Source organism: Penicillium argentinense, assembly GCF_028826775.1.
Source record: "Penicillium argentinense strain IBT 30761 chromosome Unknown utg000009l_segment0_segment0, whole genome shotgun sequence".
Taxonomy (NCBI): Eukaryota; Fungi; Ascomycota; class Eurotiomycetes; order Eurotiales; family Aspergillaceae; genus Penicillium; species Penicillium argentinense.
Genome location: NW_026622668.1, coordinates 251,287 through 265,191, shown reverse-complemented (window position 1 = coordinate 265,191; position 13,905 = coordinate 251,287). Strand labels below are relative to the sequence as shown.

At 50.0% G+C, this 13,905-nt stretch overlaps 6 protein-coding genes across 6 annotated transcripts; 5 read left to right on the top strand and 1 right to left on the bottom strand.

Moving 5' to 3' along the window:
* Positions 1–322: 322 nt before the first annotated feature.
* On the top strand, positions 323–4,231 carry N7532_007704 (putative inositol polyphosphate phosphatase; the record flags this gene model as incomplete). The annotated part of the gene is made up of 6 exons (XM_056620196.1): positions 323–376; positions 444–2,781; positions 2,836–3,049; positions 3,101–3,356; positions 3,418–4,085; positions 4,162–4,231. The coding sequence occupies 6 exons, from the start codon at positions 323–325 to the stop codon at positions 4,229–4,231; spliced, it is 3,600 nt and encodes a 1,199-aa protein (XP_056471002.1).
* Positions 4,232–4,845: 614 nt separating this feature from the next.
* Positions 4,846–6,454, top strand: N7532_007703 (glycoside hydrolase family 27 protein; the record flags this gene model as incomplete). Its single annotated transcript, XM_056620195.1, has 8 exons — positions 4,846–4,917; positions 4,978–5,110; positions 5,177–5,317; positions 5,367–5,456; positions 5,624–5,776; positions 5,856–6,040; positions 6,102–6,242; positions 6,293–6,454. Coding segments are annotated over 8 exons (1,077 nt in total), but the record flags the coding sequence as incomplete, so codon positions are not given.
* A 690-nt stretch (positions 6,455–7,144) lies between these two features.
* N7532_007702 (uncharacterized protein) lies at positions 7,145–8,427 on the top strand (the record flags this gene model as incomplete). The annotated part of the gene is made up of 3 exons (XM_056620194.1): positions 7,145–7,254; positions 7,320–7,449; positions 7,555–8,427. 3 exons carry the CDS (start codon positions 7,145–7,147, stop codon positions 8,425–8,427), a joined length of 1,113 nt encoding a protein of 370 aa, XP_056471000.1.
* Positions 8,428–9,177: 750 nt separating this feature from the next.
* N7532_007701 (ankyrin repeat domain-containing protein) lies at positions 9,178–9,597 on the bottom strand (the record flags this gene model as incomplete). The annotated part of the gene is made up of 1 exon (XM_056620193.1): positions 9,178–9,597. One exon carries the CDS (start codon positions 9,595–9,597, stop codon positions 9,178–9,180), a length of 420 nt encoding a protein of 139 aa, XP_056470999.1.
* A 713-nt stretch (positions 9,598–10,310) lies between these two features.
* Positions 10,311–12,081, top strand: N7532_007700 (ankyrin repeat domain-containing protein; the record flags this gene model as incomplete). The annotated part of the gene is made up of 5 exons (XM_056620192.1): positions 10,311–10,313; positions 10,372–10,923; positions 11,020–11,224; positions 11,274–11,814; positions 12,006–12,081. The coding sequence occupies 5 exons, from the start codon at positions 10,311–10,313 to the stop codon at positions 12,079–12,081; spliced, it is 1,377 nt and encodes a 458-aa protein (XP_056470998.1).
* A 1,094-nt stretch (positions 12,082–13,175) lies between these two features.
* On the top strand, positions 13,176–13,865 carry N7532_007699 (uncharacterized protein; the record flags this gene model as incomplete). The annotated part of the gene is made up of 1 exon (XM_056620191.1): positions 13,176–13,865. One exon carries the CDS (start codon positions 13,176–13,178, stop codon positions 13,863–13,865), a length of 690 nt encoding a protein of 229 aa, XP_056470997.1.
* Between the last annotated feature and the right edge of the window lie 40 nt (positions 13,866–13,905).

Sequence of the window (13,905 nt, the reverse complement as noted above, 5' to 3'; positions counted from 1 at the left end):
AAGAAGCGCGCAGGAACCATTTAATCGCTCCCGTGATCGTCGTCAGTCCTCCACTTTCCTCCCCGCCACACCATTTCACCTCTTTCCCTTTGCATGCCCTTTTGCCGACGGCTTCGATTCCTCGGCCTTTGTGCCGCCTACGATTCACAGCACTCTGGCTTTCCTCGGAATCTCCTCGTCCCTACGTGAAGCTCTCAGCCCGCTCCGAACTGATTACAACATTCCCACACTACAGCAAGTGTACACGAGACCCTCCCCCAGGCACCGGCTGCCAGGCCCATGATCGACTCGCCCAGCTGGCCTCGGCGACAGACAAACGGTGATGGCGATGGAGGGAAACGGCAGAGAACCGGAGAACACTGACGATGCTCCTACTGTATGTATACCCCGTGAGCTTGCCCCGATGTGGCTTGCGGAGCCACTAACCCGACTGGCATCAACAGAGACCAGTGTCCTCCCTGCTCTCCCATTTTGAGAATCTTTCGCATCGCAAGACTCAATCAACTGTTGGAATCAGACAACATGACTCCCCGAACCGCTTTTTGCGAACCCCCGAGCCCAGTGACGAGCCGCGCTCCTCCAGCCGCACCTCCCTAGACTTGCCCCGGCCACACTCTCCATGGAATGTGACGGTTGATGAGCGACAAGGCCGACAGCCTGATCAGGTCAATGATGACAAGCTCCGGGCTCGCGGATCCCCCCAGGGCCATTATGGTGATAGGCCCATCTCCATGAATGTAAACCGCTCGTCGCCACAACTCCCACCTACCTTGACCGTCCATTCACCCCAATCGCCGCCTCGGGAGCTCCAGCGAGACCGATCACTGCCTCGACAGGAAGACCGCATGGCTAGGAGCTCTGTTCATCTTCCTAGGGCATCCGTGTCTGCTGGAGTATCACCGGCACACGTACCTCGGCCGACTACGCCTCAGCCGGCATCTTCTGTGACAGTAGGGGACACGGTTAAGCGGCTATCGCCTGGTGGGTTAGAGGTCAATGGGAATGGGAGCATAGCTGATCGAAAGCTAAAGAGTGCTTCGTTGCCTCCGCCGGCGAACCGCGCAACGAAGCCTAAGATCCCAGCCAAACCAGCATTGTTGTCTCACCCGGATACCAATTCTCTCGCCCCACGATCAGACCTGGCCTCCTCGGATGACCATGTATCGCCCTTCAACACTCCGCCTAGCAGCCCCGAGAAGACTCCGGCGAACCCGGTATCCACTGGGAAGCTTCCTCCTAAGCCGCTAGGCCGACCTACCACGGAGCCCCCGAGCCGACGCTCGTTCGATGAACGTCCGCCTGCTCCTAACTTCCAGGTCCGACATGATGCGCGAGATCTAGGCTTCTCCAGGGCTCGGCCAGTCCCTGAGCCTAGTCGAGCGACCAAGCCACTAATGGTACAAATCCCACCATCCCCTGCGATCCCCGAACCTTCTACCGCGCCACCCCTCTCCACGACAAAGCTTCGAGCAAGCGATAGTCCTCATGACCGGCCGGGTCTTCCTCCTCGGCCTAGCGCATCTGTTCCTCGTCGGGGTGGGCTCTCGCCTGCCCGGGAATCCCCTCAACAAATGCCTCATCCCGACCCGATCATACCGATAGCTCGATCAGCGCCATCGCATGCCAATTTGAACGAGGCTCAGAAACATCGTCCCCTTCTTCGGCAGCAATCGCTGCCTCGCGAATCACATTTTCCATCAGCGTATCAGGACCGACGTCCACCGCGTACGGATACAGAAGAAGAGGAAATGGTTGCAGATGAACCACCCATTTCGCGGACAGATTATCCTGATGCTTCACTGGCGAATCGAAGACCACCAATTCTCAAGACAGGCCCAAAGGAGATTCTCACACGGTACGATACGCGTCTTCTGGACGTATGCGGCAAATACGTATGTACCACTGGGTATTTGACGCGGGTATGGGATCTTACTACTGGTGAGCAAGTCATGAGTCTTGGACATGGCGAGACTGTTAAGAGCATGTCTCTTGCGTTCAAGCCAGGAACATCACTCGAGGAAGAAGGCAAACGCATTTGGCTGGGGACAAGCGCGGGCGACCTTCATGAAGTTGATATTGCCTCTCAGTCTATTGTGGCTACCCGTGCATATCCTTCTCGTCGAGAGGTGATCAAGATCTTGCGTCACAAAAAGGAGATGTGGACTCTCGATGACGAAGGCCGACTGTTAGTGTGGCCGCCAGACGAAACCGGCACCCCCAGTTTACAGTATAGCTACCATAGCCCCCATGAGCGAGTGGCTCGAGGCCATACATTTTCTATGGTTGTGGACGATACACTTTGGCTGGCAACGGGCAAGGATGTCCACATCTACCGTCCGAATGCGCGCGACGATGCCTCTTTCAGGGTCTTCAAACGACCCCTGGGTCTTCAACACTCGGGCGATGTGACCTCTGGAACCTATACCACTAAGGATGGCGGGCGAGTGTATCTGGGACATGCTGACGGCAAAGTAACCATCTACTCATCAGTGGACTACTCGTGCCTCGCTGTGGTCAATGTCAGCGTCTATAAGATTAATTGCCTGAGCATCGTTGGTGATTATTTGTGGGCAGGTTATAAAACAGGCATGATCTATGTCTACAACACCAGGACCGATCCATGGACGGTCAAGAAAGACTGGCGGGCGCATGATAGTCCTGTGTCTGCATTTGTGCTTGACACTAGCAGTGTGTGGACCCTGAACCGCCTGCAAGTGACATCGCTCGGCACGGATAATTGTATCCGTCTGTGGGATGGCATGTTGGAAGATGACTGGCTGGGTAAGTTGTTGTCCCCTGGCCAATTTCAATGCTGGCCCATCTAACCCTTCGCAGATAATCGAATGCAAAGCAAGGATGTCGAATTTTGCACGTTCCGCGAGGTCCGAGCAGCCATCGTAACCTGGAATGCCGGTGCTTCAACCCCCGGCAGCGTGCGCACGTCTGACTTCATCCGAGATGCCGTCAATCCAGAAGACCCGCCGGACATTGTGGTATTTGGATTCCAAGAGCTTGTGGATCTTGAGAATAAAAAGATCACAGCAAGTAGGTACCCCAAGGACTGGGGTCGATGACCAGCGACTAACTGCATCACAGAGAGCTTACTGCTTGGGAGCAAGAAGAAAGAGAACGGAGAGAAAGAGCATATGAGTCGACAATACCGCGTCTGGATTGATCATCTCACCCGGACTCTCCACGAGTGCATGCCTCTCGAAGAGTCCTACGTCCTTCTCCACAGCTCTAACATGGTCGGACTCTTTACTTGCGTGTTTGTCAAGCATAAGGAGCGCCACAATATCAAGAACATCAGTGCTTCGGAGATCAAACGGGGCATGGGCGGGTTGCACGGAAACAAGGTTGGTGGCGCAGGTTGCTTGTTAATTCCCGAGGCAATAAAAGACTAATCCATTTGTATAGGGTGCGCTCGTTTTTCGCTTCGTTCTCGACGATAGCTCGATGTGCTTTATCAACTGCCATCTTGCAGCCGGTCAAACACAGACTGCCCACCGCAACAACGACATTGCGGCAATTCTCGAGGCCGAGACCTTGCCATCGGAAAGTAGTCTGACTACTCGGACCGATCAGTTCGCCAGTGGTGGTGATGGTTCGATGATCATGGACCACGAGGTTTGCATCTTGAACGGGGATCTCAACTACCGCATTGATTCCATTCCTCGAAATGTCATCATTGATGCCGTTCGCCAAAACAACCTGACCAAACTTCTAGAGCGTGACCAGCTCCTGGCTTCTCGACGAAAGAACCCCGGATTCCGACTGCGGAGCTTCATTGAGGCTCCAATCACCTTCGCCCCGACATACAAATACGACGTGGGCACCGACCAGTACGATTCCAGTGAAAAGAAGCGCTCCCCCGCCTGGTGCGACCGCGTTCTGTATCGTGGCATCGGCCGCGTCAAGCAACTCGAATACCGACGGCATGAGGTCCGAGCCTCCGATCATCGACCTGTCAGTGCGTCCTTCAAGGTTCGCGTCAAGACGGTCCTGCCGCCGGAACGCGCGGTCGCCTGGGAAAAGTGCCAGCAGGAGTTCCAGGATGAGAAGCGGCGGTTGGCTTCGGAAGCCAGGTACGTTGAAGTTGCCATGCCAATCTACCCTAGTAGTACACACACGAAGACAAACTTGACTCACAACCTCAATTAGCATCGAATATCTCATTACTGTTCTCGGTACCGATCCCCGTCAAGCCCGTGCGCTCATCTTGAAGGGTTAGTGAGGTGGATTTTTGGCATTTGCGATGTCTCGTTTGGTTGCGATAAGGAAACCAATTTCCTTTTATGGCCAGGGTGTATATTGTACGAGTAACGAATTCACGAATAGACATGTATCATGAGCGAAACTTTCCAGGGACTGCTACTGTAGTATCGCAGCGCCATGCCGATCTGCATGGCATGCGTCATTAACCGTTTAGTTGAACCAGCTAGCCACGCCGATCTACGGGTTTTGGCGGAGCAGATTCCGATTCCCCAGCTTTTGCGGGCTATACTCACCATGACCCGGGCTGTTGGTTCAGGCATGAAAGATTGCAGAAAAGGACGGTCGTCGACTCAGCTTGACTCCATTGAACGCTGGCAACGCAAGCACTCGCCTGATCCCACGCAGACAATCTATTGCCGGCCAGTGCGGATGCCACCCTGCGCGCACCACTGCAATGATCGGCATCGGCTTTGCCATTTATTCTCCTAGCTGGGGAACTAAAGGTGCTTAATTATCCGGTCGACATCAGCCTCCGTCACCCCGCACGAAATATGGGCTATAAATACTCGGTGGGTGTGACACCGACATGAAGCATATCAACAGACACATCGTCGGATTGGCCAATTCACCATGCTCACATTGTTGATAGTTACGCTGGCCCTGTTGCCGGCAGTAAACGCGCTTGTGAGAGAAGATGGTGTGGTATGCTTGCTGCCTAGTTCACAGGGCTGACAAAATCAAGATACTGATCCATTACAATAGGGAAGGCTGCCTGCTCTCGGTTGGAACGCTTGGAATGCCTTCGGCTGCGATGTCGACTCACAGAAGATCATGAGCGCTGCCAACCAGATGGTCAGTCTGGGACTAAAGGACCTGGGATATGAATATGTCAGCAGTGAGCGGTTCCAATTTACTCTTAAGCACATTTTGGGTTCTGGCTCTTACTGATCTTGAAAAATAGTTGATGACTGTTGGTCAATCAAGAACACTCGCAATGCAAGCATAACACACATAATCCCGGATCCTTCCAAATTCCCTGACGGAAATTCTGGAGTGGCCAGTCAGGTGCATGAACTGGGCCTGAAAATTGGCATCTATAGTAGTGAGTATCTTGTAGTGTATGGTATAGACCAGAAGACTTAATAGCACAGGTGCCGGCGAAACCACTTGTGCTGGATACCCAGCCAGTCTGGGATACGAAAAGGTAGACGCCGAAGTCTTCGCAGAATGGGGTATCGACTGTAAGTCTATGGTCTGTCTCGTTTTGTGCTGCCATCAAAAAGATTCTAACCGGCTAGACCTCAAATACGATAACTGCGGCGTTCCTTCCAACTGGACGGATCAATATACCGATTGTGTCCCTGACGAAAATGGGAACTTCCCGAATGGCACCTGTCCTGATCTGAAGATGCCGCGCCGGAGGACTACGATTGGACCAAGTCTAAGACCTACACTCGCTATATGAACATGCGAGATGCCCTTCTTGGTGTGAACCGAACAATCTTCTATTCCCTATGTGATTGGGGCCAGGCAGACGTGAATACCTGGGCTAATGGGACGGGTAATTCGTGGAGACATCTCCGGCAGGTCTACTCTTGTAGGATTTTTATTTCAAATTGTCTTTTAACACTGAACAATAGCGAACTGGGCGCGCATTTCTGAGATCGCCAACGAGAACACCTTCAAGATGAACTGCGTCGGATTCTGGGGCCATCCTGACTCGGACATGCTTGAACTTGGCAATGGCAACCTCACGGCATCAGAGAATCGGGCTCACTTTGCTCTCTGGGCGATCATGAGATCACCTTTGATCATTGAAATCGTGGTACGCTTGGTTTTTTTTCAACCTTATCCGTCTGCCGCGTGGCATGCTAAGACGTGGTCAGCTCAATAACATCAGCGACTCCAACCTGGCCATTCTCAAGAGTAAACAGGATCCAGTTATCGGGCGCCCTGCAATCCGTATAAGTGGGGATACAACTCCGATTGGACCTTTGACCCTGATCACCCCGCCGAGTACTGGTCGGGTCCATCCTCGACTTAAGAGGGCACGCTGGTTCTGATGCTGAACTCGGAGGACGAGACTGCATCGCGCACAGCGGTGTGGAATGAAATTCCAGAATTGGATAGTGACTCATACCAGGTCATTGATGGGTGGACTGGAAAGAACCTCGGCTGTGTCAAAAACCAGTACACCACGTCTTTGTCTAGGCATGATGTAGCTCTTCTGGTGGTGAAGGGTAAGTACTAGAGAACCTTTTATTGGCGACAGGGCCTAAACAGGCTAGTTGGGTCGATCCTATCCTCCGGAACCTATAGCATTTGAGATTCTTTGAGCTTGTTTTCTTTGAGCTATCCGGTTTTGCTTGTAGTCCACTATTGGAGCTATCCTTGGATCTTCCCGAAAATAGTAAAGACGTCACCTTACCGACGCCAAAGAGATTGGATTGCAAAGTAGAACCATAAATGCTATTTGACTCTAGACTTACTTCAAATCGTAAGAATAGTAAAATGGTGGCAAGACTCCGGAAAGCTGTTCTTTGTTTGCCGTGTTTTCATCCAACTCTTTTGTGGGACTTCGGATCGAAGCCAAGACGTTAGTCTAATGTAATCATCTATTCATCTGGTTCTCTGTAATTCGAGTCTTTGTTACTATTGTAGTTATGAAACGTCGAGGTGGTTGATTTTTGCATCTTTAAATTGCAGCCCATATTATCAAATCCGGTGCGCCCTTTGTCATTGTCAGTGCAGCACTGTGGATGGTGGCCGCGGGATCCTGACCTGTGATACCTTCGTACTATATTTAATCACACCATGGCATTCAAGGCCAGCGAGGACTCGAAAGGGTAATATATAAGCAAGGCCAGGTGTAGCACCACTTGCTACTTGAGAAGCATTATTCACAGTGTTCTGCCTCTATTAATTCGAAATGACCCAACATTCATGTGGCTGTGACCTGGACCGCACCGGGGAATCTGTTTATCTTGGACCAGATGAAGGTCCGGAGCATCAGAATGATGTTCAGCTTGCATATAAAAGGTTAGTACCATATCACCCAAGTGGCTCCCAAGCCCCATGTGAGATGGTGCTTATTCCTCGATCAGTTCATTCCAAGAACGGAAAGCAGACTTCCATATTCGAAGCGAACATAATCGCGCGTATTATGTCTCGGTGCACAAATCTGATGTAGCTCGCGAATCACAGCTTCTTGCGCCCCTTGTCATGCCGCGCCAGGTAAGTGCCCAAACCCCAAAATCCAACTTCGTGGCTTAGCCATTGCTTTATTTTCTATTACTTTCTTCTAGCCGGGATTCGTGTTTCTAATCATGCGCGGCAAAGGGAGAACGATCGGTGAGCACTGTCACCCTCCAGAAACCGGTACTAATGGAACACTTGATCATGTTTGGCCAATTTCTATCCACGGGAGACTATGCCATCAAGGAATCTGATGTGCTTGGGTTTACCGTTGACACGAGGAAAAGCCCTAACGTCTGTTACAACTGTATGTGTAGCCTTCGCCTGCTTGGCCTCCATCTCAGCATCTTCCATGCCGCGCGATACCTGGGCATGGATACACTTCAGCTACTGGTAATGCAAAAGTTTTGTGCCATTTCCGACCACGTGACATCTACTGTGCTTCGATATATCACACAGGAAGTGTATACGATCGAGCTTTCCAGTCAACTGTCGTTATATCCGGGTATGTATTCCTTGGCTGGATGGCCTGATTATCGTCCTCTTCTGGTGCTACCGGCGATCATGAACTACATCAGAAGACATAAGCCGGCAATTGAATTACACTATGATATTATGGTGGTCGACGATGATGCCCCTTGGCCACATATTGAGAAGTTCAGGGCAGCATATGAGGAGACCGATCAATTCATGTCAATTCGGTACCGGATCCCGGAATTCGATGGGCATATGTCCTGGGCGGAAATGGTACTTTCCGAACAATTGGTGCAAGATGAGCCCCCGCAGCAAAACCGGTTCGAGCCGATAGGGGACTTACTGGACTTCTTTGAGAAGTCTTCTTTTCACCAGCCTGGACCCACCGATCTAGAGGTACAAATTTCTCTTGGTGAACTTGGCCCTTCATTGCCTCGATTGGCAATGCAGGAGCAGACTTATAGCGAGAGTATTGATGGTCCGGAGCTGTTCAAGTGCTTCGATGACTTCTGTCAAGCATTTCCAGAGTATCACAGTCTCTGATTAAAATATTTGTACTTAACCTGAATTGTGTAAGATTGGGAGTACATTATGTAGGACTCGTTCTCGTAACTCGTGAAATATCATTCAAGTTTCATCCGTCTATTCTGCTGTTTACCTTGAAATGTAGATCTTTATCTCTTGTAGGCTGTGCTTTTTTCTTGCTATTTGAATGAGGGGGTTTGCTCCATCAGCGGCTGTGTACTGTTCGACGGGCCAACAGCAATTATCATTTACTGTCGCTTGGGATTTGGTCCTAAAATCGATATCGAAGTGGAACACACTGAGAACACTTGTGTACTTTTCAAGCCCTGCAATGAGCCAACCCGGAAGTTGGCAACGTGTATAATAACGGTGTATTTCATACTTCATCGCATTCACGAAGACGGTGCTGGTTTATCTTCTGTATGTATTCCACGAAAGGCCATGATATTCTCAAAGAAAGTAATAGAACGAATGCTGTTGGTAAAGGGTTCATTTTACGGCTAGATGACTTCTGAAGTCAGCAAAGACGTAAAGGTCGACAACATCATTATCATCGACAAAAGACGTAGTAGGCCGACTTCGTGGGTGGTAAGTCCATCCCACCCATTGATAACAATGTCAAATTTGCTGTATGTCTTCCTCTATGTATGTTAGAGAGGGGCTTTATCATACTTGATGCTTTACCATTTCGACCAATAGCACAGTTTGAGTCATTAACGAATTGACAATACCAACTGCCTCGTACTCTTCCTATTGATACCACGGCCTTTACAGACCTTTTTGTAGGAAGATGTCTTCTATTGCACCTGGCCCGGCTGCTGACCGAGCAATAGAGAGAGGAATTTCGTGGCGGCCGGGAATTGTCGCCTGAGGCCGCGCCAGTGTGTGATAATCCAGGGTAAGAATTGCAATGTGATAGCCCCTCGCACCGTTTTTGTTGGTTGCAGTGACATCCAGATGGTGGTACTGGAAAAGTTGTCGCAGGGAAGTCTCCTGACGTTTTCGCGCCGCGTAGTGTAGTGGGGTGTCTCCGTTCTCATCCCAACTATTGATATCCGCACCATGTGCAACCAAGCTACGTATTGCTCTTTCCATACCACAAGCCGCTGCAACACTGAGTGGGGTTATCTGGCGGAAGTCCTTCCAATTGGCATCCACTCGAACATCAGAAACCAGCAGTCGGACCATTTTGATGTGTTTGGCAATGATGGCATGAAAAAGTGGTGTCCGTCCAAGCGCATCAGTAGGATTGACTTGGACCCGTGGGTGGCGTAAAAGGTGCTCCAAGAGTCTTCTTTGGCCATGCTTTGCGGCCCACAGCAAGGCTGAACTGCCTTGGTGCCGCAAGTCGAAATCATACAGTGAATATTGGAAGATAATATGCGAGCGCTTGCAGGTGAGCGTAAGTGAGAGCACCTTTTGCGAAGTGTGAAGGTTTCTAGCGATTAAGTGTAGCAGTTCAGGGTGTAGATTAAGAAGAGGCATCTGTGAAAAACTTGACCAAGGGCTCACGCAATGGAAGGAAGAATTAGGCAAACTTATATAGTATTGAATCAGCGACTATTCAATATCGCCTGACCCATTGAATAAAAAAGCCTTTTAGCAAGGCTGTGCTCCTGTGGCCTATGCGGAGCAACATCAACAACCGCGCTAGGAGTGATTTTGATCCTATGCTCAGCGTCATTGATCCCCAAAGCCGATATAAGCTCCTAGAATATGTATGTTCCCAGTCTCACAACATTAGCTCCTAGGAGCTTGTAAATTGGAGGGGAACGTGCAGGGTTACGGGTGGTTTGGGCCTTTTGTTCCGATATCGTTGCTATAAATGCCCATTCAATCCTTCGTATTGCCGAAAAACCCTTTTCTTTCTCATTGAAATCAGAATTCTCACCCTTTTCACAATGGTACGTTACCCTACTTCTCTTCTATTGCCCTGGAATAGCTATGCTGATTTGGACCTAGACATGCCTGATATACGAACCTGCTGTCCAAGACAATGTGCCGTGCTCATACGCCAATGAGTTTTGCAGCAGTGAAGAAACAGCTTTGTTGACAGCCATCATGTCTTGCTACCTTGAGAACGAACGCCAACTGCTTAAAGCCGGAGCTGACCCCATCGCGCTTGGCCAGAGCGGCGAATCGGCCTTTGAACTCTCGGTCTATTGCGCAGAAGATCCGAGTCGCCATGAGAGAAAAGAAGCATTTCAGGAAATCACAAAGCTCTTTCTCGAAACGTTGAGACCGGCTGGACTCAAATGGTTTGCGAGGCTGAATACGCGAGGCCTGTCGCCCCTTTGCTGGGCCGCGTGCCACAACGCCATCGATGTCATGCGTTACCTCCTGGATAGCGGAGAGAACGTCAACCAACAAAGCTGTCTAGGTATGACTCCGCTGCATTGTTCAGCGGAATGTGACCGGGAAGAGGCGTGTCGCCTTCTTGCGCAGAAGGACATTGAAGTAGAGAAAAAGGATCACCACGGCGCTACAGCCATTCATCACGCCGCGAAGAATGGGGTGATTACCGTGCTGAATCGGCTACTCTTGGTGTCCTATATGGATATCAGCCGCGAAGACGTGCACGGAAACACTGCAATCTGATGGGCGACCCAGCATGGCGATGAATCTGTCGCACAGCGTCTTCTCGCCGAAAATACTGAAAGAGATATCGCTATGGAGGTGATTGGTTATGATCCGCGTACGAGAGAATCATCAAGCGTGCTTCACAACGCTGTGAGACACTGTAGCCTCGAAATCGTGCGCCGGCTGCTTGTGGTTAGGTTCTTGATCTATACCATTCCAGAGTTAATCAAACCTGGTAAGTGGGTCGAGAATATTTATTATAAGGTAAACTAAGTAGCAACTAGATATTTTGAGCTTTGAAATCTTCAAGTCGGAGATGCTTACTCGAGAAAGCTACGTGGAGGAAGCGACAGAGCTATATGATTGCGGCTACCCCGCGGATAAATGCCCTCCATATATGGTTATTTATGAAACACTACGAACCATTTGCGAGAATCAACAAGAAATTGTGGAGAACCGTAAAGAGATAAATGTCTTGTCCGTTCTGGCCGCTTTGCCTCGAACCACAGAAATAGAGCTGGACTTCCCTCAATCGATCGATGAGCCTCAATGGGTTGACTCGTACCTTTCACTAGACATGACCGCGAAAGAAGTGTCGAATACACATCACCTACAGGCTATTACAAAGGCTCTACAAAGGAGACCAGAGTCGAGGGCTTCCTTAGTAACAATAGAGTTGTCCTCTCTGCACCTTCCGTACTACTCTCCTTGGGAACTGCCAAATTTTTCCGCTCTATCTGATGCATTAGAACGCTTGCTCGAGCAGTGTACGACTTTGCGCATCACTGAGAGGAGCGCTTCCCTAGAGCTACTCCTCGGACCATTGTAAAGCTTCGGCAGCTGATTCTAGGACCTGTAACTATTCCATTCAAAACGTTGCAGGATTTCCTGGAAACCAATAGGCAAACTATCACCTCGTTTGGATTTAATGACACGCGGCTTCTCGCTGTGGACCGACCCCGCCGGAGCCCTGGAATGGTTACAGAATTCCATGCAATATGCTGATGGAAATTTAGTGACGCAGCTACAGAGACGCTCTTCGCCGCCCGCGCGGACAACCTCACCGAGGCAATGCAGCGGCATACTCTGTAGGACAAATTTCTTTTTTCTTTTTTTTTTCCTTTTTTTCTCTTAAGCCTCGACATCTATTATTCTAGATCCGAAGTCACTAGTTGAGTACTAATTATATCTATTATCATATTTCCTAAATTATGCGATTATTAGTTGTAACAACAGCCCATTTGGGTACAATTTTATGCGATTCATCTGTCTCTGGGGTATCGGGGTAATGGATTGCAGGTCAATACACTCCTTCAAACCGTAAGGCTAGAAGAATAGCCGGCAGTTATCAGTCGAAGCCGTATTAGCTGTGCTAGAGTCGATGGTTTCTTCCTCCTCTGTTCTGAATATACCATGGATGACCCCGTATCTGCCTCCTCTCGTTTCCTTTTCTTGTTTCCCGGATGATAGCCGGATTTACGAGATCTACTAGGAGAAATCATGAGTCAAAAACCGCCCAAGATAAAACACTACTTCCTACAAACCAATCTATCGGATTATGCACAAGCAAGGCTTGGGTGTTTCACAGCATTAGCCATACCGAGACTAAGGTAGACAGAACGAACCGGCGATGTGGATACTTGAAGAAGCTGAATCTTGTTGTTACGTTTAGCGGCAGGTGAGCTTGCCCTTGCATTTGTGGTCTGTAGAGATACGAGAAAGATAAATATCTTGCCACACCCGGGCGCGGTGATTAGGCCTAGTTCCCTGGATGGCCACACCCGTGTGGTTTGCCTCGTTGAAGTCTCTAAAACGGGCCAGCAATACTGAACCGGCGTTTCTGCCCCGATCCCTAATGGGACTGGCACAAGCTTAAATGTGTATGAGGCCGCACAAAGTTCGCCTATCCTTTTGGAAGTTCATCCGCAGTTTTCTGCGGGTCATCATAAGTTAATCTTGGATTACATGCCCCACCCAGTAGCCTGTTGCGTGGATACGGCAAAGTCTAAACTGTACCATGGATACAGCAAGTCACAGGAACACATCTGGACTCCGTCGAGGCCAGTCTGGATCCACGTCTCCAGATAAACCGACGGATAAATGATCTGCAGATGTCTCTATGGGCTTCAGCGCGAAACTCATCCAAGAAACTCGTTTCTTCCAGCTCCCCAGACATCGCAATAGCAATGCCGTTCAGACACTTCTTGAGACATGCCTTTGACACACCAGCGCAGCAAACCTGGGATGCTCTAATAACTACATCTAACCAACCCACCCCACTGTTCACCCGGCTACTTGATGCAATCTTCACTTACTTCACCAACACCCCGCCAGTCGACCCCACGGGCTTTGATCCTGTCAAATATGCGGCGGTCTTCACGGCCCTGTTCTACTCCGACAATAACAATCTCAGTCGCCGGTACTTCATCTTCGCCTCAGAGAACCATATGCCCGCGCCCGAGCAGTTCTCCTATCAGGCTCTGGCCATATTCTACCGCACCCACCACATCCAACACATAATGAATGGCGCCACTCCAGTACTCACAAGAGAGGGATTCCACCTCATTATGCTGAGAGATACATTGGGAGATCCCGAGACACAATACAGACGATTCAATGCGTTTTTGGCCGCCCACAGAGGTGATTTGGTGGATCCGATGACTGGTCAGCGGTTTCCGCAAGTGCCTATTCCGCGGGAATTGTTTCCCAGGGATATGGATTCGGAGACCTGGGAGCGAGAGGTGCAGATGACTAGAGCGTTCAACGAGGATTTGGGAATATATCTGGAAGAGCTGAATCAAACGGGAGGCTGGAGGCATGACGTGACCATGGCTAGTATGTCGCCTGGGGTGTGGGTGAGTGGATATCTGCGATAGGTAGGTGTCTACTGGTTTACTCGAAATGGCTGTGATGCAC